The sequence below is a fragment of the Urocitellus parryii genome, unplaced genomic scaffold (genome assembly GCF_045843805.1).
Source record: "Urocitellus parryii isolate mUroPar1 unplaced genomic scaffold, mUroPar1.hap1 Scaffold_49, whole genome shotgun sequence".
Lineage (NCBI taxonomy): Eukaryota > Metazoa > Chordata > Mammalia > Rodentia > Sciuridae > Urocitellus > Urocitellus parryii.
Genome location: NW_027554054.1, coordinates 1,404,052 through 1,426,113, shown reverse-complemented (window position 1 = coordinate 1,426,113; position 22,062 = coordinate 1,404,052). Strand labels below are relative to the sequence as shown.

Sequence of the window (22,062 nt, the reverse complement as noted above, 5' to 3'; positions counted from 1 at the left end):
TGCCCCATCTCAGCCCTCTCTGTCTGGGCCAGGACATCCCCACGGGCTCCGACAGCTGCGTGACAAGTCTGTCCTGCGACTCCCACCGCTCGCTCATTGTGGCTGGCCTTGGTGACGGTTCCATCCGTGTCTACGACAGGAGGATGGCGCTCAGCGAATGGTAACTCACCCCCACCCCCGTTTTTGCGGCCCCTGCCCCTCCACACAGCAGCAGTCACCTCACTGCCCACCGAGGAGTCCCAGCTGCTCAGTGGGACATGATGCTTTCCCCAGGAGCCCACAGCAGGTTTCCAGCCAGGCATGTTCCACGCAGGCCAGTCCCCGTGGCCGTGGAAGTGGGTGGACGGCCTTGGGCATGCTGGAGGTTGTTCCTGGAGAGAACGGCAGTGGGGGGGTCCTGGAAAGGCCCCACCATCTCAGCCTCCATCTCACATGGGTTGTGGGCCGGGTGTCCCCGTGGTCCTGTTCCTGGTGTCTCTTGTACACCCACTGCTTTCTGAGAAGTAGGCTTGGTGCCAACAGGACAGTCCAGGAGTCACAGCAGTGGCCACCAGAGATGAAATATCCTCATGGCCAGGACAGTGGGACAGGATTGAGATGGGTGTTGACTCAGGCACCCAGGAGACACCAGCTCCTGGGGACAGGGGGAAGCCAGGGCACCACAGGCTCTCATGTTCCCTGGTGGGAGGTCCCTGCCAGAACGGGCAACCTGTCCCCAGAGGCACCACTGTAGGCAGCTGGTAGACTGCTCCCAGGGGTGCAGGTCAACAGCAGGAGTCCACTGGAGCCAGCTGAATCTTGCACTTCAGAGTGGATCTCATGGGACATCCATTGTCTCCAGACAATTAAGCCATCTTTGTCCCCTCAAAAACACCCATCTGGGCAGGCAGGCATTGAACTTGGGAGTTGGCTCCACAGAGGGCCAGAGGATCCCAGGAAGCCCCCAGCCCCAGGCAGGGTCCCCCTCAGTACTCACCCAGCAAAAGGCAGCCTTGCTCCCATCAGGCCTGGTGATTGGGAGAGAAGTCAGCACCTGTCTTCACCTCCCCCAATTCCCCGGGCATTGGCTGTGTCAGGCAGCTTCTGTGCCGACCTCGCCCTCAGAATACACCTAAGCTGGGTTCGTGGTGGTCCCTCCTCGCCCCAAGCCCAGCACCCTCTGCCCCTCAGCTGGGAGTGGGGACACAGGCTCTGGCCCTCCAGGTGTTGGCCCTACCAGTTCTGCCCTACCCAGTCCCCCAGCACCCTCCCTCCTCTCTCCCTTCCCTGCACCCGCCTCACAGCAGTGTCCCTTCCTGGCCTTACCCTGCAGCCCCTCCCGCCAGGCCCCTCGGCCCTCCCCAGGTATTTGAGAATGTTGCTATTTACATCTTGCATGGGGTCAGTCTCCCCCCAAGATGGGCAGTGGCTCCCAGGTGTAAGGATGGCTCAGAGAGCTCTCTAGACTGTGGCAGGAGGCAGCAGGAGAGCAGAGGCGTGCTACCACTTCCCAAGCTGCAGGGCAGCAGTGGGCAGCCCACAGGCCCTAGCCGCTGGTCCCCAAGCTCCAGCAGGCAGGGACACAGGGGTCTTGGAAAGCTGGGCTGAGTGGAGAACCCCAAGCAGGCCTGACCCTGCTGCTTCTGAGGCCTAGGAGTGGATTCTGAGAGTGAGTTGACATGCTTCCCCAATGGCACAAAGTCTCCAATGAATCAACAGACACTTGGGAAATATTAATAAACATTTTTTATGAACTATTACAACAAAGAACTTCAGCAAGAAGGAAAATGAAGTTTATGATCTTTGAGTAAACATTTTTAGCGTAACAGTCTCTGCGACCAGATATTGAAAGAGAAAAAAAATCAAGCTTATAAAACACCATTTCTCTGTTATCAACTGGAATACACTAAAAATAGGATAATGGAAATACATGTTCTTAAAGCATTTCCACAGGAAATGTCCATAATTATGACATTCTAAATCATTTAGCAATTGTATATGCTACATTAACTAAAACAAAGGTATTCCTTATTGCACATTTTAAAATTGGAAGGATACTCTAGCTTAAGTGGGGGATATTTAGGGGGAAAATATTTTGGCTCAAAATGTATACTGCACCAAGGCAGCTTCATTCTAAAAACATAAACCATTTAAAATAAACTTTTATATTTTGAAGCCAATAATCCTTTAACTTGATGAATAGTTTATAGTCCATTTTCTGACTAAGTGTCAGAGGTTAACTTTATGGGCCCTGTTTTAAGGCCTGTGAACAGCCCTCACTAATCTGAGAATTAGGTGTATATGGAGGTTCATCTTTAAAGCCTGAAGGCATTAAGTCTTTTGCAGCAGGTGGTGGCCCATAGTCTTGGGGACCATGAGTTGGAAGTGGTAATGGGGCACCAGGAATGAAGTACTCTCTTGGGCCAAATGAGCCTAAAGGTCTAAATGGTGCTGGTGCGGGTCCTGGAAAAAAATCACGAGGGTCAAAAGGCAAATCCCATTTTCCAGGTGGAACACATGGTGCATATTCTCTGAAGCCTATTGGTGGACGCATACCAGGACCTGGAAAATAAAAAGGAAGTCTGGTGAACATCCTGACTTTCCAGATGAGGCAAACTGAGATGGAACAAGTTTAGTTATAGCCTTTGACCAACCAGCCATGAAGCAACATATTAAGGATTTAAACATGGCTCTACCTAGCTCCAGGCTTGTCTTTTTTCTTTCCCTACTATATAATTGCAGAATTATTTCTATCTCACAAGAGCTCCATTTATATTTGGAAGTACTATATTACCATAACAAGATGATAGATTATGAAATAAGAACTTTACTACATCAAAGAAATTTTGATAAAAGGAAATTCCACTATTTATTACTGTATCCATTAAAAATTCATGAAGTATTTCAGCATGGACTTTACACATGCCATCAGAATCAAGGTGCATGCCCTCCTGGAAAAGGCCTTCCACAGCCACCTAATTAAATCAGCAATATTTATTAGGTCACTGTTAAATCCTCCTCTTTAACACTTCCCTCTGACTTTTCTCAAGATAAGGAGGGTTTGACTTTTCTATATTCTATAACCTACTGCTTATGCTTCCATTATGGGCGATTACAAACTTTATGTTATAGGATTTTCATATCTGTGACAAAATTTTAAGTTATGGCATGTGTCTCATCCACCTTTCCATCTATTGCAGTGCATATCAACAGAGTTTCAACAAACATCTGCAGAAGTAATATTTCTGGCTTTTCTGTATATAGCCCCTTATCCTTGTCTATGAGAGATAGCTATTGCCTATCTCAGTATAAGATTATGTACTGTCCCATATGTTCCAGAAAACTGGAGGAAAAGTTAAAATGTACTCAGCTTTATCCTTTCATTGTAAAGACCTGAGATAGCAACCAACTGTTTTAGCAAGCAATAGAAATGAAAGATGAATGTGATTTATAAGTCAATCACTACTGTTCAGATCATCATACCAAATGGTGGAGGAATTGGCCGAGGCCCAAAAGGCCCACCGAGCTGAAGTGGTGGTCCATACCGAATGGGAGGTGGTGGAGGCCGTCCCATCGGGGGTCCCATGAAGGGTACCCCTGAGAAAGGAGGGGGCCCTTTCATAGCCATATGAACCTGCAATTTAAGATTTGAAAGCAGTTAAAAGTTTTAAAATTCCTATGTATTAAGACAAAGTATCAACACCGATAAAAGCTAAAACCCAAAACAGGCACCTGTCCAGAGAACACCATCAGTGCAACAAAACTACCCACCCCTCCTGTGTATTCCCACCGACAGCTTACAGAAGTTGGAAGGATGCCACAAGAGGGAGCAGTTTGTTACTGATTATATCTGCACAGGAAAGGGAAAGGCAAGAGGACTGGCAGAGGTTATTAACAGAGGTGATTTCTGACAAGTATGTCATGCTGTATTCACTACAATCTATTTCAAAGGGAGTCCCCCCTCCCCATCACTTCCCTTTCATCACAATAGCTCATTACTTCCATATTAAGAATGAACAGAATAAAATGAAAAATCCATTCTCTACCCATGTAATAATAGCTACCATTCAGAGTATCTTCAGTCAGTCTTTCATATATTATTCAACCTCTGAGATCTTTAAGTAGACTGTCTTATTTTAAATAAGAGGGAACAAAAGCAAATGGAATATCATAATTTGTTGAAGGCCACACTGCATATTAAAGGAACTCAATCCCAGGTTTGCCTCCAAGCCATGCTTTTCCCACCTCTACTCCTCTCTAACAATGGGTCTTTGCTCTCTTTTAAATCTTCTACTACAAAGGGGTTTGGGGTCTTATCTAAGGTGCCCTTAGATTTCTCTAGAGATGTATATTCCTGGAATATATATACACTGGAACTTGAGAAGTATTTTCCATCACAGTGCTATATACTGTACACCATTTGAGATATTGATTTATCATTTCCTATGAGTAGTGGGTTTGAAACTAAACAATTAAAAATTTATTTTATTATAGAGCTGCAGAAGACCTACCGGATATAATAGCAACACAGTTACAAGAGAATACACTTATGTGAACAAATGAGACCATTTCTTGGGACTGGCTCAAGAGGTCATTTCAGATGATCATTGTTTCACTGAAACAGTATTTCACTTTCAGAAAATCTGATACCAATCTAATTCAAATCACTCAAAATAGGGTTTGCACAAATGAAGGAATTCTTAAATAACATTCTTCCAAACAAAAATAAAAATGATGAATTATATAATTTATAATGAATTTACTTTGCCTTTACTTTTACTTTATATGGTGTTTTGTGTTGAACATTCAACACAAAACACCATATAAAGTTAGAGTGATAACTTTTCACATTCTATAGTTCATTATAGTTGTACACACTTAAGCAACATTCCCAAGTTAATGAGAAAAGTAAGCTCAATATTGCATGCAGTTTAAAGCAAACAAGATCAGTGTCATGCTCTGAATATCCTTCCCAGAAATGCACAGAATAAAACCCAATTCAGTTCTCAACCTCTAAGTACTTACTCCAACTGGATGCTCAGTCAAAGAAGTAATTGTGGAGACTGAGGGGGTCTCAGGTTCTTGGGGAACAGTTTGCTTTTTAAGAAACAAAAGGGATAGTACAAATAGAACACAAAGAAGGATAAAGCAAAGAGCAAGTACTGTAGGAAAGCTACATGTTCCTGCATGACCACATGATTCACAGTAACTACAGAACTTACCTCACCCTCATTCGTCACCTTAGCTGGAGAAGAACTTCTGGAACTGCTATTCATGTGAGCTGGACCACATCCTGGGTCTGTTAGAGATCAAAGAATGGATTCAGACTTAATTCTAACATGAAAAGAATAAAAATCATCCATCCACAATTACAGATTCTTTGAAGTTACTTGGTCCCTTTACCAGAGGCAACGGGTTTCCCAGATGCCTCAGAAGACCAGTACGAGGTAAAGGTCCATCCATTGACCCTTGGGAAAGAAAGACCAGAGCCCTTGTATGTATTTTTCAGAAGAAATAAATCACTGGTGGACAGGTCAGGTCAGGATTCAACAATAACTAGAAAGCAACATGAAAAATGGGTTTCCCAGGGGTTGGGGTCATAGCTCAGTTGTAGAGTGTTTGCCTAGCATGTGTGAGGCACTGGGTTTGATTCTCAGCACACATTTAAAAAATAAATAAAGATATCATGTCCATCTACAATTAAAAATATTTTTTTTAAAAAAACGGGTTGCCCAATATGTAAATCACAATTTATGAAGAGACTTAAGTAAAATAAAGAACTGCCTTGGGTTGATAGAACAGCAGATTAATAAGTACTGGTCCTAAACTTTAAGCTATAGACTTGAAGTATGTGTAGGCTGGCTTTTCTTTAGTCTGTATAACCTGACTTCCAATCTTACCAAGACTACAGTCCTATTTAGAATTGGAAATAAGACTCAGTATTTCATGTTGGAAATATGTATGCTACATAAAGTTTAAGGCTACTTTTATAATATTTGGGAAAGGAACACCATAGAGATTTAATTTAAAGATAAAGGTTTACACTTCACAGTGTAAAATTTAAAAGAAAAAAACAATACAGGGACCTCCAGGAAAAAAAAAAAATGTTTTCTATTCTAGAACAGATTTTACAGAAAACATTCACTAAGATAAAGTAAGAAATTATCTTCTATATATTGTACAGGCCCAAATTCTATGTTTTCATTAGAATATTCAAAAGGGAAAAAAAAACCAAAACCTTGAAGTAGTTTACTATAAAGCAACATGTGAATGCTCACCAAATCCGTTTCTAGGCATAGCTTTTTGATTAAGAGTAGCAGAAGGAGGTCTCTCAGCTGGCTCTGCTGTCAGTGGAGGGGAACATTCTCCACCACTCACGGGGGATGGACCAAAAGAGCCATTATGGCTCAGTGGACCTAAAGACAACAATGCCATGTTATTACTTTAAGGCAGCCTTCTCGCTGACACCAACCCTCACCTCCCGCTTTAGCAAATCATTCAGATTATTTCATAACCATTACACACAGAAGTAAAAAGTAATTTACATACATTCTGCACCAAGAAATAAAATAGCTCCTTTTACAAAGTGCCCCCTACCTCTCCGAGGAGGATTTTGTAAATTTGGTCTTCCCGGCATAGGTTTTACAATCACGGGTTCATCTTGCCACACTGCCATCTTTTGGGTCATTTCCAATAGACTTGAATATTGAGAAAGAATGGGCTGAATTATGAAACTGCAATCTATTCCTTCATAGATAATATCTAGCATAACCTTAAAACACTATAAAACATATAGTAAGATATCAAAATCACATACTTCTGTCTCAAATTAGCAGCTTCCCTTTTCTCTTCAGCTACAGCTCTTTCTGCAGAACGAGCTTTGAGCTATTAAAGAGAAAATATTCAAATTCAGTTGCGGTAGGCTATGCACAAAATAAAGAAAAGGGGGAAAAAATCTTACCCAATTATCATGAGCTTTCTTCTCATGCATAGCAATCTGAAAAAGACAACATATTAAAAAATATGTTTTTAGGGACTCATTATAATAGCCTATAATTGTCTGTATTAGATATCAAAGAATTCTGCAACTACAGGACTGTATTAATTACTACCTGGTTTTTAAATGAGCGCTCCACTTTCTGTAATTCTTCTTCCATCTCTTCAATTCTCCGCCTAAGAATTACAACAATTGAATAACATTTGAAACATTCTGACCATTTTCCCTTTATTCCATCAGCTATACTTTTAAAGACTTTATCATACATAAGAAAAACATTTCTATAGTTATATGAATCCAGTGTGATCAAAACTAATACTACAGGCAAGGTGCAATGCCACATGCCAGTAATCCCAATGATTGGGAAGCTGAGGCAGGAGGATCATAAGTTCGAGGTCAGTCTCAGCAATTAAGTGGGAACCTATGCAACTGAGACCCTGTCTCAAAGTTAAAAAAAAGGTCTAAGGATGTAGCTTAGTAGTAAAGCATCAAAAATAAATAAATAAATAAATAGATAGATAAAATAAGAACCTAATACTAATAACTTCTTTATCATTTAATTGCTAGAGATTCTGAATGATAACTTACAATTTCCTTAACTGTTCATCAGTGTGTTCTCAAGTAATTCTGTTAGAAATATCTTCCTCCTTAAAACTTTTTTTCTTTTTTTCAAATTATATCCATAGAAGATTTCCAAGGTCTATCAAATTCCACACTTTTGTGGGTCTTGATAAATCACACAGCAAACTGATTTCTTAAAGAATTACTACAACATACAAACCCCCCAGAACTGTTTGCATTGACCAAGTTCCCTATGGTCTTGCCCATTAGGTATAAGTAAATTTTTGTTAACATTTTTCATTTGTTAAGTTGAAATTTATTTTTTTCTCCTGTGTGAATTGAATTTATTCATATCCTCTCGTTATTTATACTTACATGCTATTTTCTTCTATCTACATAATGTAAAAAAAGATTAAAAAGAAAGCTAACACTAGTTCATTAGACATTGACACCCTCCTTTAGAAACTGAACTCACTTGTAATTTTTAACTTCCTGTACAGAGGAAACCACCTTTTCATCTGCAGCTGACAGCCGCTGCTCTTTTTCTAGTCTCTCATATTCTTCTTGGCTTAGTTTCCTAAAATAAAGCCAGTTATCAAATCAAAAGTTTCTCTTTGTGAATATCACTTCCCACAATTCTATAAAATGCTTAGGCACATAAAATAGAAATTCAAACCTGCAATTTCGTAAATCAAACTCTGGCAAATCACTTACATTTTCTAACTTCTCCTCTTAATTCTCTACTTACCAGTAAATAAAATAAATGTGAAAACAACATGTGCCCCAAGGGCAAGTCTCCTGTGTGTAAGATAATAAAAACTCACTTTACTTCAATTTGGAAGATCAGGACTGATCAACCTAACATAAAATCTTCTAGAATATGTCTTTTAGCTATGCAATTAACCACAGAACATTTTTAACACTTTAGATATCTATTTCAAAAGAATTGTAATTAAGCAAAAAGACCAATCTGAGTTTTGATAATGTCTGTCAACCAGAAAAAGAAGCCAAACTGACCCACAATCAGAGTATTATCTACTGACAAGTTTTAACTCTGATCATGAAACTCAAGATGTTCATCTACTGAGACAAAGGTAGACACATTTAATGATTTAAAAAATACTATTTTCTGCTATCCTTGTACTACCCTCTTTAGCCATAGTTCCAATTCAAAAGATAATTAACTTGAAACTTAATTTTCCATAAATCAGAAGAACTATAGTAAAAAAGGATTATTGATACCAAATAGAAAAAGGGGATTATATATTCTTATATAGCTTCTCATTTAATTCTTCAGCAAGTATTTTTATGAGTGGCTATAATATACTAGTTACCTTGTAAGATGCTAAAGAATAAAAGAGTTCACTGTTTCAGGTATAAATGATGCCTAAAGGAATATAATAATTTTCCCCACTGGCTTAAGAAGGAATATGGAGAAAACTAAATCTTGAAGGACAGAGAGAATTTTGTTTCCAATTATCAAAGAGTTAGTCTGAGGAGCACTAAGAACAATCAAAACATCTTTATAAGAATATAAAATTGTGTTTGAAGGGATCCAAGCTAAAAAGGCAGTGGAGATATATGGATGTGGCCAAGATCCATTAGAAAAAGGAATCTCAGAATTACAAGTAAGGCTGGCACTTTAAGGTACTTCTCTCCTAGGTTTACCCACATATTGAAGATAACACAAAGATATAATGAGTCTGAACTAAGCCTTCATCCAATTCTTGGGCTTAGAGGAAAAAACAAGTGTTTGGGGCTACAAATAAAGGGACCCTTAATAAAAGCCCTAGCCTTTGAGTTTAGATTAGAAAATACTGCACACTTAAGTGATGAACAGGCAAAAAATCCAAAAGGAATAATACTGAAACATTGAAAAGACAAGTCATTTTTGAATTATCTTAATTGCTGACTAAGTTTAAAGTGACAATCTTACTCAAGTAACCTCAACACTTTTCTATAAGAAGATAACTTCATCTTAGTCCTCAAATTTCATCTATAATTATCACAACAATGTTAGCCAATCAAAACTGACCAGGCACTCCATAAGACAAAATTCTGTGAGAAAAAATACCACAGAAAAGGAAACCACCTAATGGGGTTATCTGCACATGTTTTAAAATCACTGTGCTTTATACAGTCAAAAAAGTAAAGTCAAGATTATGAATTTCAGGGCTGGGAATATAGCTTAGTAGGTAGAGTGCTGCCTTGCATGCACAAGGCTCTGAGTTCAAACCCCACCACCACAAAAGAGGAAAAAAAAAGATTATGAATTTTGTCAAAGGATTAGAAACTATAAAACCAAGAAAAGGTTGGGTGTGGTGACCTACCTACAGTAGAAGATACTCAAGAGGCAGAGGCAGAATGATGAGATTAAAGATAGCTTGGAAAGCAGTAAGACACTAGTCCCTTATGAGAAAGAGCAAGGAGTCTGTGGAGGTAGCTCAATAGTAGAGCACATGGCTCAATGTCCTGGGTTTGAGCTGTAGTACTGAAATAGGACTGGGGTTGTGGCTCAGTGGTGAAGCATGTGCCCCACATGTGTGGGGCACTGGGATCAGTCCTCAACACCACATAAAATACATAAAATATTGTGTTGGGCTGGGGATGTGGCTCAAGCGGTAGCGCGCTCGCCTGGCATGCGTGGGGACCCGGGTTCAATCCTCAGTACCACATACAAACAAAGATGTTGTGCCCGCCAAAAACTAAAAAATAAATATTAAAATTCTCTCTTTCTCTCTTAAAAAAATCCTATAAAAATAAAATAAAATATTATGTCCCTCTACAACTAAAATAATATTTTAAACCCTGAACATTTTAAAATCCTAAACTCAATGAATGATTTTAGCAGCAGATTTGGGAAGTAAAATAAATCCTAGCGCTTTTAAGATAGGTCAGAAGAAAATATCCAGAAGAAGTAAATCCAGAATGTAGGAGGCAGGGGAAATCAAATTCTAATATGCATTATTATAATCAGAAGAGAGAATGAGGTAAAATCAACATTTAGAAAAAGACTCGAAAATTCAAGAAATGTTTAATGGTCCCAAGCAACATAACTGCAAGAGGAAAAGTGGGTGGGGTGGGGAAAACTACACCTAGGCACTTCCCAATACAACTGTTAAAAAAAACAGAGAAATGACTACAGGAACTAGGGGAGGGATAAGACCAAACAACAATGATAATGGATTCCTTAAAGAAAAAATTTAAAACAGATGGTAATTAATTGGATATTTTTAAATTGCTAAAACTAAGTAACAGTCAAAATTCAGTAGCCAAAAGAAAGATCCTTTAAAAATGGAAACTGGTTTTAACTCTAATCATGAAGTTCATGTCAACCTAATACAGATTATAAAGGTAGCAATATTTAGTGGATAAAATACTATTCTCTATTTATCCTTGTACTACTTTGATACAATAATCAAATGTATCATTAAAGGACAATGTTCAAATAGAATGAAAATAATTTCAAATAAGAAACCAACAGTGTAGAATGCAGAACTACAGAAACTTTAAATGTGTATAAATTGAATGAATGTCTTGTGGAGTTCACAGTATATGAAGTACTAACATACAATGCCACAACAGTTATCAGATTCAGGAGCTACTTAAAGCCCATAAAAAAAAATAATAAACCTATTAATCTATGTCAGGTTTTTATTAAATCCAGAATATATACCATGGCCTTTAAATTATGAGAAGATGAATAAAATTATAATTATAATTATATAATTATAATTCCATTATAATTTAGGATTACATCAAGCTTATACAGGGGATGAGGAAAATAATTAAAAATATTTAAACTATTAAAAAGATACAAGGAAGAAAAAAAAGAACAGGTCATCAAATAGAAAGCAAATTCTTCATAAACCACAGGCACATATTGACATGGACAGACTTATATTTTAGAAAGTCCACTCAAGTGGCTATAGAGAAAATTAATAAGAATATATTATATAAAAGAATATATATATATATATATATATATATATATATATAATACATTATATATATATATTATATATTATATATATTATATAAAAGAATATATATATAAATGCTAAAGAGTAAAATCAGGTGCAAATAAATAAAATCTGACACAAAAAACCTATTTTTAGAGAATTCAAGTATTTTTGTGGATTAAAAACTTCAAATGAACTTTCAAAAAATAACTAGCTCCACACTGAGAAGATTAATATATAAATATATACTACAAACAAGTACTTCTGTAATCATAACTCCTAAGGTCCTTGCCACAGTTCAATTTTTAGTGTGAACATCTGAGATATTCAAGTCCAAAACTTGTACCATCAATAAGTAAATATTATTCCTTTTTGAAGTTTTTATTCTACTAAAACATGTCATTCCAAATCACTCAGTATTTTTAAAGGTCCAGAGTTAGAGATACAAGTTCAAAACATTAGAATTACATAACTGATCACAATGAAAGGTAATTAAAATAAATAGTGGGATCATAGAAAGGGTCTAGATCTTTGAGAGGTATTTCCACATCAGTGACTGTTAATACCAGTTTACCACTTCCTGCCTTCATATGAATTTGACAATTGATTACGATGTCCTCACAGCCTTAGTTTATGGTTCCAACTACCTCAGGACTCTTAAGACTGACGATGGAAAGAAAAATGCAACTTATAGGAAACAAAACACAAAGGAAAAAAGACAAATCTCTACTTATTACAACTAGAAGAAATTGTAAATAATCTTAAGAAAAGATAAAATTATCTGTTAGTTCACACAGTGATAACAATAACAAACAATGAAAATCTTACTTTTGTAATGCCACCTCATTTTGCTGGTAGAGTTCATTTAAAATCTCCACTTTCTGCCTAAGAGTTTTGCATTCCTCTTCCAGTCCAACTTTAGAAGACCGTAGTGAATTGCAGTCACTTTCTAATTTCTTTATTTGGTCTGTAAAGGATAAAACAGCTTATCTCTATATGTGTACAAGGACTTAAGAACTTGTTTGAGGGAGTAGTGCCAAGAAAAGTAAGAAGCATGAAAGCAAGAAGCCATTCTTTATCTTTCTAATAAAATTTTAAGTCTTTCCAACATGGTAATTTCTTCTCAAGAAGAACCCACCTTCTAGATTACATTTTGTGGACTTCGAGGCTCTTAGCTCAAGTTGTAAAAGTTTTAGATCCTCTTCAACTACTGATATTGTAGTTTGTGTCTAAAAATTGCAGAAAAGAGAGGTATTCTTAAAAGTGAGGCACAGGAAGAATTCACAGGCACTATGGGACTCTTACAAAGAACTATACCCGAGAGACATCCATCATCTGCTTAATTTGATCTTTGATCTTCTCGTTCCAATCACCTAAAAAACAAAAGACTTTAGCTTTTTCTTTCCTTACTTTTAACTCTATATTCTCCTAACTTCCCCAAACTAAAGAATGATCGTGTTCAAACACCGGAAGAAAAAAAAATCAATTAAATAATTAAACTGATAAGACTAATGACTTTTAAGAGAATTGCAAGCTTAGATTTTTAAAAAAAAGAGAGGTGAATTTCAGGTTGGGGTTGTGGCTCAGTGGTAGAGTGCTCACCTAGCATGTGTGAGGCACTGAGTTTGATCTTCAGCATAAAAATAAATAGAAGTACTATGTCTGTCTTAAAAACAAAAAAAAGGTGAATTTCTAGTTTGCACAACTAAAATGTTATCTCTGCTATTCTTGTAAGATAAAAGCTTTTCTTCTCTCTCAGATCTATCTTCACCTGGGCAAGTAAGTAAGTGTCTTGTTTAGAAAGATTCAATCCTACATTTTCTCCCTGAATCTACTACCAGGTGTGGTTTGAAATACTTGCTATGTAAGCAATATCCAACTTGGGAGAAAACATTTGGAAATATTTTCCTCATCAGTAAACACTGTTACACTCCCTCTCTAGCTTTCTGATAGTCTCTAGCCTCTGTTCTCACAGCCTTAGTTTATGGTTCCAACTGCCTCCGGACTCTTAAGACTGACTGTGGACCTTAAAACCACAGAGCCATAGAGATGATGAGTATCAAAATCAAGTATCATCTGCATAAGTTAAGAAATAAATTTCTCTTACTGTACAATGTTCAATACTTAGAGGTATAGGATGTGACTATTGTAGCTGCAGTGTACTTACTAGTTTTCAATGGGATAGAAAAAGTCAGTGTTCTTCACATGCCTATTGGTACATTATACCCCAGCAACCCACCTCTGCCAATGCAACAGACATATCTATAGATCCAGTGATGTGTCTACAACCCTGAAGCTTAAGAAGAAATTCAGCCAGCTGAAAAGTGGCATCTGTATACTTAATTAAAGACAGGAAAGCAAAAAAGGATTCAACTTCCCAGAGACTGATCTCACCTGCTACCTCTCCATTGGTTAATTCATCTGACTCATCTGTACTTTGATCCTCAGATTCAGATTCACATTGTAACCGATTCAACTGTGTGATGTAATTAGTCAAAGCCTAGAAAAGAAGCAAAAGGTTGGAAGACTCTCGATTTTAATTCAGAAGATTTCAGGAGAATTCATGAGATGAAACATGTATTTGGAGTATAAACTTACTTTATTAGTATCATCTTTGTAACTAAGAGCTACTTGTAAATCTTTCTGGGACTTCTCAAATGATTTGATTTGTTCACTGAGCTCAGCATGTGATGTACTCCAGTCTTTGACTTCCTGCTGCAACTGAAAAGTCAAAACACATGAATTCATATGGGTTAGGTAGGGTTTTCTGCACTGGATACATTAGGACTACAAGACTTAGACAAAGAAATAGAGAGCCATACTCCTCGGTGGACTCCGTCAATCGAGGGGTTTGAGACCTTGGTTAAGGAAGAGGGCAGAGTGGCCCCAACTCTCACAGCTGCAGTAAGAACATCAGAGCTATCAGGAAGTTGACCCTGTTTTATTGCATTCCCCAGAAAATTGCTGTCAATTCAAATAATTTACCTCCAGCAGGAATGGCTGGGCACATATGACTGTCTCCTAAATTTAGATTCCTTATCATGTAATCTTCCCTTGGCCGGTGAATCAGTAACTACTCAAAACAGGATCATAAAATACTTAATTTTCTGGTTTAAAAAGTTTCTTTGAGGCTATGCAAGTTAATAACTGATTGATATTTGATAAGAAAAGCAATAATCCAAAAATCCAAAACAGATGGAGAACATATATATGCACTCAATTTGGGGAGCATTGTTTAAACTTTGCATATCTAGAAAAGGTCCTACATGAATATTCCTTACCTCAGAAACAGATCCAAGAAAGATACAAGATAATGATATTCACTTCTCTAGTTTACATTATGTATGACATCAAATTTTCTTTACCTGCTCTTTCTCCTTCTTAAGCATGGTATTTTCTTTCTGAAGCTTCCTGCATTCCAACTTCACCTTCGCTTCATGAAGCTTAGTTTCAGTAAGGATAATTTGAAGCTAATGCAAAACACTACAGTTAGTGAATTAATTCCAAAGAAAAAACAAAGTTATACTTTCCCAAACCAGACATCATATAGTTCTCATTTTTTGCACATTTTAGCACACCTCAAATTTTTGGTCCGCAACAAATTAAGATGTAGTATTAATATCCGATAGCAAGAGTTGGCAGCTTTACCTCTGAAAGTTCAGAATTATTCACTGAAATGACATCTTTAAGCTTCTCTATAGATTTCTTATTTTCCATTATCTGCCAGGGGAAAACAGAACACAAAATATGCATTAGGATTTCAGTAGAAATACTGATATATATATATATATATATATATATATATATATGTGTGTGTGTACACACATATATATACTAAAAAAGATAAACACAACAAAATTTTTGTCAAGCCATCCCATTACATTTCAGGTAAATGCAGGGGGATCCAGATTTGGACCAAGCAAAAAATCAAGAACTGAAAGAGATGAGGGAAAATGAAGTCATAAATATTTCATGGCATCCACAACCTTACTGTTTGTGAGATAACCAGAAAAAAAAGGTCAAAGTATAGAAAATCATAATGCAATAAGTAAATAAAATGTTTTAAAGCATAGAAAATTAACTATAATTAATTACTGTTTCAAGTAAACCAGTTCAAATTAGTAATTTTTTTTCTAGTGATAGAGAAAAAAATTTCCCAAGATCATTTTTAAAATTTTCTTATCTGAAGTAAAAAATGATAAAATTTAAGGAAGAATAGACTAATCTCACATACAGAAGAATTCCAAAAAATTTATAAAGATACTTGCTCCTTAAGGAAGTGGACATAACTCTGCAATCTTTGTTTGCAATGCCTGGGATTGAATCCTGGGCCTCATGCATGCTAGGCAAGTGCTCTACCATGAGCTGCATCCTGGGCTTGTAACTCTTCATACTTTAACTGTGGGCTGTGCATGGTAACTTCCAAAGAATACAACATGACAAGGATTGGAAAGAATTTTTACAGTGGAGAAATCTGATAAATACTACCTCAGCTGGGTGATCAAGCTTACTTGGGGGTAGGATATTTCAGAACACACTCTCTACTATCTTTTGCAACTTTTATGTAATTACAGAAACTTATAGAAATTGAAAATGAAGTATGTAAGTAAACTTTTTTTAAGTACAGAAAATTGATTAATTCATTACTCTTTCAAGTAAAAAGTAAACAAATACTGTTCAACTGGACAATAGTTTTTTACTTGTTCTGCATGTTTCCAAGGGCAGAGCAAAGCAATATGAAAATTATCCAAGGTTGAGAATAAAAATATTTCCTAGGCCCATAAAAATAATTTGTTGTATCAGTACTTAAAAGTTCCACAAAATGGGCAGAAGTGGGTTCGACTTCCTTGACTCCTAATCTTACTTTAGTTAACAGCTGGACTAAGTTCAACTTAACCAATTTAACAAAATATTTCAAAAGCCAAATTGCAGTAACACTTAGCAGCGAAACTCTTACCAAGTCCTGATTCTTAGCATTCTGTTCTCTCTCAGATGCTAACGTAACAAGAAGACTTTTAGCTTTCTCATCCAGAAGTTCTTTATCTTTTTCAAGAAGCTTCACTTTATCCTGGAAAAAAAGGTGTCAATATTACTCACTCATTACATTTACTTTTGAGTTTAGAATGTAATTCCCCCCAAAGAAGGGATTTTTACCTTATATTTAGTTGCTTCATCAGAAAGAATCATATTTTTTTTCATGGTCTCTTGGACCTGTTTCTTTGATTCCTTCATCTATGTAAATAAAGCATTCAGAATTAAGATACACAAATTATAGTGCTACTATACAAGTTACTTCCAGACAAGTGACCCTTTCCAGAAGAAAGCAGTACTTAATACATATGACTGTTTAGAATTTGGATGATTTGTAGGAAATAATGAAACAAAAATTTTAAAATACGATTTTAAAATTAAAACAGGTAGAAATGATTCATGCTAGAACCAAGGGAGAAAGAAACAAAAAAAAATATTATACCTTCTGTTCATAATTTGACAATTTCTGCATTAGTTCTTCATTTTCTTTCATGAAATTGTTCATCTTTTTGGAAATTTGCTGTTCAATGACTAAAAGGGGGAAATACACAAGATTATTACAATCACTAAATGAAATTCAATTACTCAATCTACTAAAAGCAAAGACATGTTATATGGTACTATGAGGAAATACTTCTTAGCATAACTATTATGCTTTTAAAAAGCAATCTATGCTTATTAGCAATAAGAGTATAAAAATTATTAAAATTTAAGAAAAATATAAGAACAATGATATTTTGCTGGGTGCAGTGGTGCACACCTGTAATCCCAGTGGCTCAGGAGGCTGAGCTAGAAGGATCCCAAGTTCAAAGCCAGCCTCAACAAGAGCGAGACACTAAGCAACTAAGTGAGACTTGGTCTCTAAATATAGGGGGTTGGGGATGTGGCTCAGTAGAGTGCCCCAGAGTTCAATCACAGGTACCCCTCCCATCCAAAATGATATTTCAATTTAAGCTTATTTCACAGATGGGAAATACAGTAAAGTGTTGTAGCTTGATATTCCTCCCTTCTCAAAACACTTTCTTTTCAGAAAATGGAATCATTTCATTCTTTGCAAAGAAAAACAGAAATGAAAACATACTGATTCACATTACCATTCTTTAAATTATCTACTCAATTACTTAATGCATGATTAAATAATTAGCATAGAAATACTCTTCAAATGTAATACATCTGCATTACATCAATATTCAAAGTTAATCTGCCCCAAATTAAAACTTATCATCATCTCCCTATCCACAATTTGTTCCTCCTCTTTATCTCCTATCTCAGAGTTGGAACCATCATCATCTACTCTATTATCCATGCTAGCAACCTAGGAATAGTAAAATTTTCAGGAGGTAAAAAAGATAATAGACATTAAAAGTCACTGTATCTATTTCTAACATACATAAAACACACAACAAACACCAATACAAAGGGTTATTACAAGTTTAAGAAACCTAAAAATTTACCTTGATATTCTCTATCTTTTACCTAGAAGAGAGAAAAAAGATTAAATTTGATGTCAAACATATGCTCAATAGAAACAGCATTCCTAAAACAACAGTCAGAATCATAACCAAGTGAGAATTTAATAACATTCTGGTTCAGGATAATAATTTATAGGATTAAAAATAAGTAAAGTTAACAAGTTAACAAGCCTTTTAAATTTAATTGGTAGTGAGATTTCATAAATAGCCTCTGACATAAAAACACTAAGATATGTACCTTATTTCACAGTAAAGATGTGTGTGTGTATATGTGTGTGTGTGTGTGTGTGTGTGTGTGTGTCTTCAAAATCATTTACTTGACAATTCTAAATAACCAGGATAAAGTCTAGAAACAATGACTATTCAAAAGGAATCTGAGGAAACAATATTAAAGGCATAATCTTTGTACTAAGATATGCCACTTTCACTCACCAGAAAACATCTTAGAACTCCAATTTAAATTTGGCTATTGGCTGAATTTAGAAACTAAGAGGCTACATCATCTTATTTCTGCAAACCACTAAATATATAGCAAGAAATCTGAAAGGGAAGACTGCTAGAAGAAAATGCACAAGCAACAAGAGAAATGACAATTAACATATTCTGGAAAGGACAAAAACAATCATTTCCAAAAGACAGCAATAAACTGCCTGATAATAAAACCTAAGCAGAATTTTTTTTAAAACATCACTAAATTTCTTTGTAACTTAGCATATTACTTGTCCTTTCAAACTTATGTTATTAATGGTGATGGGATACTCAGATGTGTCCATGGATCATCCATGGGATCTTCGTAATAGGAAATTGCATTCAGAAAACTCCAACACAGAAATAAATGAACATTTCTTTAATGTCATAGCCTTGCTAACCTTTTACTCAAAATGACAACAGAGGAAAATGGGAAGTAGCATAAAAGCAGTCATCTAAGGTAGGGACTAAAGTTCCAAAGTCAAATGCTGAAACTGAGGAGCAACAAGTTAGGAACCAGATCCCACATAACCTAGTGAAAAGAGAAACAGGTACCGCAGTTCTTGAAATGAAAGAAACAAGAGAGAGAAATATAAAATGGTTTCATGTTTTTCCCTTCTCTTTATCCTTCTATTTCCTTTTTCCTTTTAGCTGAGACAAAGTTCAATGAGATTAGAAAATTCCTCACAGGAATCCAGGCAAACGATTCTTCTATTTAAGAAGGGAATACTTTTTAAGAGATTTTACTCTCAACTGTACAAGGAGAGGAAACTTATCTTAACAATGATATGTCTGAAATAATTAAGAAATCAGAAAAAAGAACACTCAGTTTTGAAAAGATTTGTATCCAATGCTTTTGGCCTCTTTAAATGTTAGGATTTTCATATGCAAAGTCCATTTACCTAAAATAATTTTCTTCCAATTATGTTAAATAACTATGAAACAGAATAACCTACAGTACAAACATAAGTATGTATAAGCCTATACACACACACACACACACACACACTTATACATATATGTACACACATACACAGACATAGACTAATTCTGCTCAGGAAAAAAAAACTTAATGAACAAAACATTTAATGGATTTTTGGACAACACATAATCTATACTTCCAAATAAAAAGGTATTTTCTGAACATATGATCAAATCATAAAATCTGGGAAAATTTATATAAAAGACTGGAAAAATTATCTCATCTCCTTTTTCTCATTTTACTGTATTTCTTTGCAGCATTTCCCCCTGTTTATATGTGTTTATATTAACATACAGTTCATCAACATTTAAATCTTAGTTTCTGCTTTTTTCCCCACTTCACATTTAATTGTGAGCATTTTCTGTACCTCAAAGCTTTGAAATAAATAAATCTGCCTACTATTCCATTAATCAAACATACAATAACCCCTAAATAAATTATGTTGTGCTAAGTCTTCAATCTAATACACTGTTCCATTGAAAAACATTACCAAAATCTTCAAAGCATAGTTATTTCTTTAAGATAGACTACTAGACATATATGCTACATAAAAGGATATTTATCTAACCTATCCCATCTTTTATCCCACTTTTAAGACTTCTGATACATATGAAACTACTGGTTAGGATGGCTGTAAGAATTACCAGTTCTACCAACTGCACCCACACTAAATTATTTTATAAGGTTAGTTTGACTTAAACCACTAATTTGTGTTTTAGCAACTGAAAAAGAAAAAAAAGGGGGGGGCAGTGACTATATAAAATAATCCTTGTGCTTATGTGCTAAGGTATAAGTAAGTCAATTTACTCACAACAACAACAGTTCTCCAAAAGAAAATGAGAAAGGCTACAATCCCAAAGAAAACAGTGAAAACTACAGGCTTCCATGGTAGTCCATAAAAATCAGGCCCAGGTTGAGTATCATCAGGCAATGTAGTAAACAGCTGAAACAGACAAATTAGAAAAAATGGGAAACCTTAAATTTATAACAAAACAGTCACAAAGAATCATGGCAATTCTAAACCAACCTCCTCATCAGAAAACCACCTCCTCAATATTTTCCAATAGCTTCTTCAAGAGAGAGGATACTGGCAGTCTCATATTTTTTGTTCTCTTGCAGTGTTTTCAAGTATAATGAATCTAAATACTTTTAAAAAAATATTTATTTATGTATCTTTAGTTTTAGGGTGGACACATTGTTTTGTTTTTATATGGTGCTGAGGATCGAACCCAGTGCCTCATGTATGCTAGGCAAGCGCTCTACCACTGAACCACAACCCCAGCCCGAATCTAAATACTTTAAATTGAGCATACATTTCCAGTTTGTAACAGGCCCTATATCATCACATTGTCTAACACCTGGCTAGAATCCCTCTGGATCATTCTTTTCTCTGATAACCTGGTTTTTAGAATTTAAAAAATTCATTTAAGACAAAAACTTAACTATATGAAAGAACTAATTAATTTTATGGCAACAAATAAAAACAATGATGATATATGTATAAGATTTTAAATCTTACTTCCATTCCACTCTTATATAAACACCTTCTGACTGCCTACATGAGAATTAGGGGGTGTGTGGGGGTAAAACCCTTCAAAGTGCCAGACACCTCACCAGACATTTTACCTTGTCAAATCATTTAATTCTTATGATTGGAGTAAGCATTATCTACATTTTTCAGATGAGGAGAACTTTTTTCAAAAGTTTAGTTATTTGCCCAAACTTCTAAATGATAACCTTGGGATTTGAAATCAGATCTACCTGGCTTCAAAATCTATACATTTTACAAGGAAAACAACAACATCATATTTATTACACAAGCCTTGAAATAACACAACCTACAGGAAACAACTTCAGTTGAGGAGGATTACTGTCACAATGGCCCTCCAACCTCTAAAAGCTTTCTCATTCCTATAATTCCTATAATTAAATTCTCCAACCTCTAAAAGCTTTCTCATTCCTATAATTCCTATAATTAAATTCTCCAACCTCTAAAAGCTTTCTCATTCCTATAATTAAATTCTAAAAGTCCAATATCAACAAATACCAATGGGGGGGAGGTAAGTCCTAAAATGCTTAGATAAGCTTCTAGACAGATTAAATGTCTTGTTTGGATCATGATTTTCTTTAGAAAGATCAGCCTTAAGTGACTCTTTCTAAGAAACAGATCTAACCTAATTCCTTTCATTCTTAAAACTTTCTAAGGATCCCCACTATTAATGGTCTAATGCTACTTTGGCTCATGACTTCCTTTAAGATTTGCTGGCCTCTCCAACAGGCCCATCCCCCTCCAACTTCACACTTTACAACACCAACTATTCACATTCTCCTGCCCTCCGAGAATATCCTTTTCTTCATGTTTCCATTTCTCTGAACACATTTCTTCTGACTGCCAGCTTCCCCCACCGTCCTCCACCCCAGCCTGTCTAATCAACAACAAACCACATGTCAGACTCCTGTTTGCCCTTTGCCTGTGCTTCAAACACATCTCAACTACTTTCTGACCTTATTGATCACCCTTCCAACCATAATAAATGCATTTATGGACAATAATGTTCTACCATCAAATAAATACCTCTCTTTCTGCCATTATCTTACTGTGTTTCAAGT

The 22,062-nt window shown here is 36.1% G+C and overlaps 3 protein-coding genes across 3 annotated transcripts; all 3 read right to left on the bottom strand.

The window, feature by feature from the left end:
• Positions 1-1,720: 1,720 nt before the first annotated feature.
• Positions 1,721-6,982, bottom strand: LOC144252657 (transport and Golgi organization protein 1 homolog). The gene is made up of 8 exons (XM_077794840.1): positions 6,941-6,982; positions 6,797-6,864; positions 6,577-6,677; positions 6,258-6,395; positions 5,202-5,278; positions 5,005-5,076; positions 3,463-3,613; positions 1,721-2,541 (listed from the first exon to the last, which is right to left on the bottom strand). Exons 1-8 carry the CDS (start codon positions 6,968-6,970, stop codon positions 2,222-2,224), a joined length of 957 nt encoding a protein of 318 aa, XP_077650966.1. The 5' UTR covers positions 6,971-6,982; the 3' UTR covers positions 1,721-2,221.
• An 85-nt stretch (positions 6,983-7,067) lies between these two features.
• LOC144252623 (transport and Golgi organization protein 1 homolog) lies at positions 7,068-13,393 on the bottom strand. Its single transcript, XM_077794835.1, has 6 exons — positions 13,357-13,393; positions 12,817-12,872; positions 12,638-12,728; positions 12,328-12,466; positions 8,013-8,114; positions 7,068-7,152 (listed from the first exon to the last, which is right to left on the bottom strand). Exons 1-6 carry the CDS (start codon positions 13,391-13,393, stop codon positions 7,068-7,070), a joined length of 510 nt encoding a protein of 169 aa, XP_077650961.1.
• LOC144252658 (transport and Golgi organization protein 1 homolog) lies at positions 13,223-20,318 on the bottom strand. Its single transcript, XM_077794841.1, has 9 exons — positions 20,264-20,318; positions 17,985-18,006; positions 16,973-17,061; positions 16,654-16,731; positions 16,457-16,567; positions 15,148-15,219; positions 14,865-14,969; positions 14,098-14,220; positions 13,223-13,999 (listed from the first exon to the last, which is right to left on the bottom strand). The coding sequence occupies exons 3-9, from the start codon at positions 17,033-17,035 to the stop codon at positions 13,709-13,711; spliced, it is 843 nt and encodes a 280-aa protein (XP_077650967.1). The 5' UTR covers positions 17,036-17,061; positions 17,985-18,006; positions 20,264-20,318; the 3' UTR covers positions 13,223-13,708.
• Positions 20,319-22,062: the final 1,744 nt, after the last annotated feature.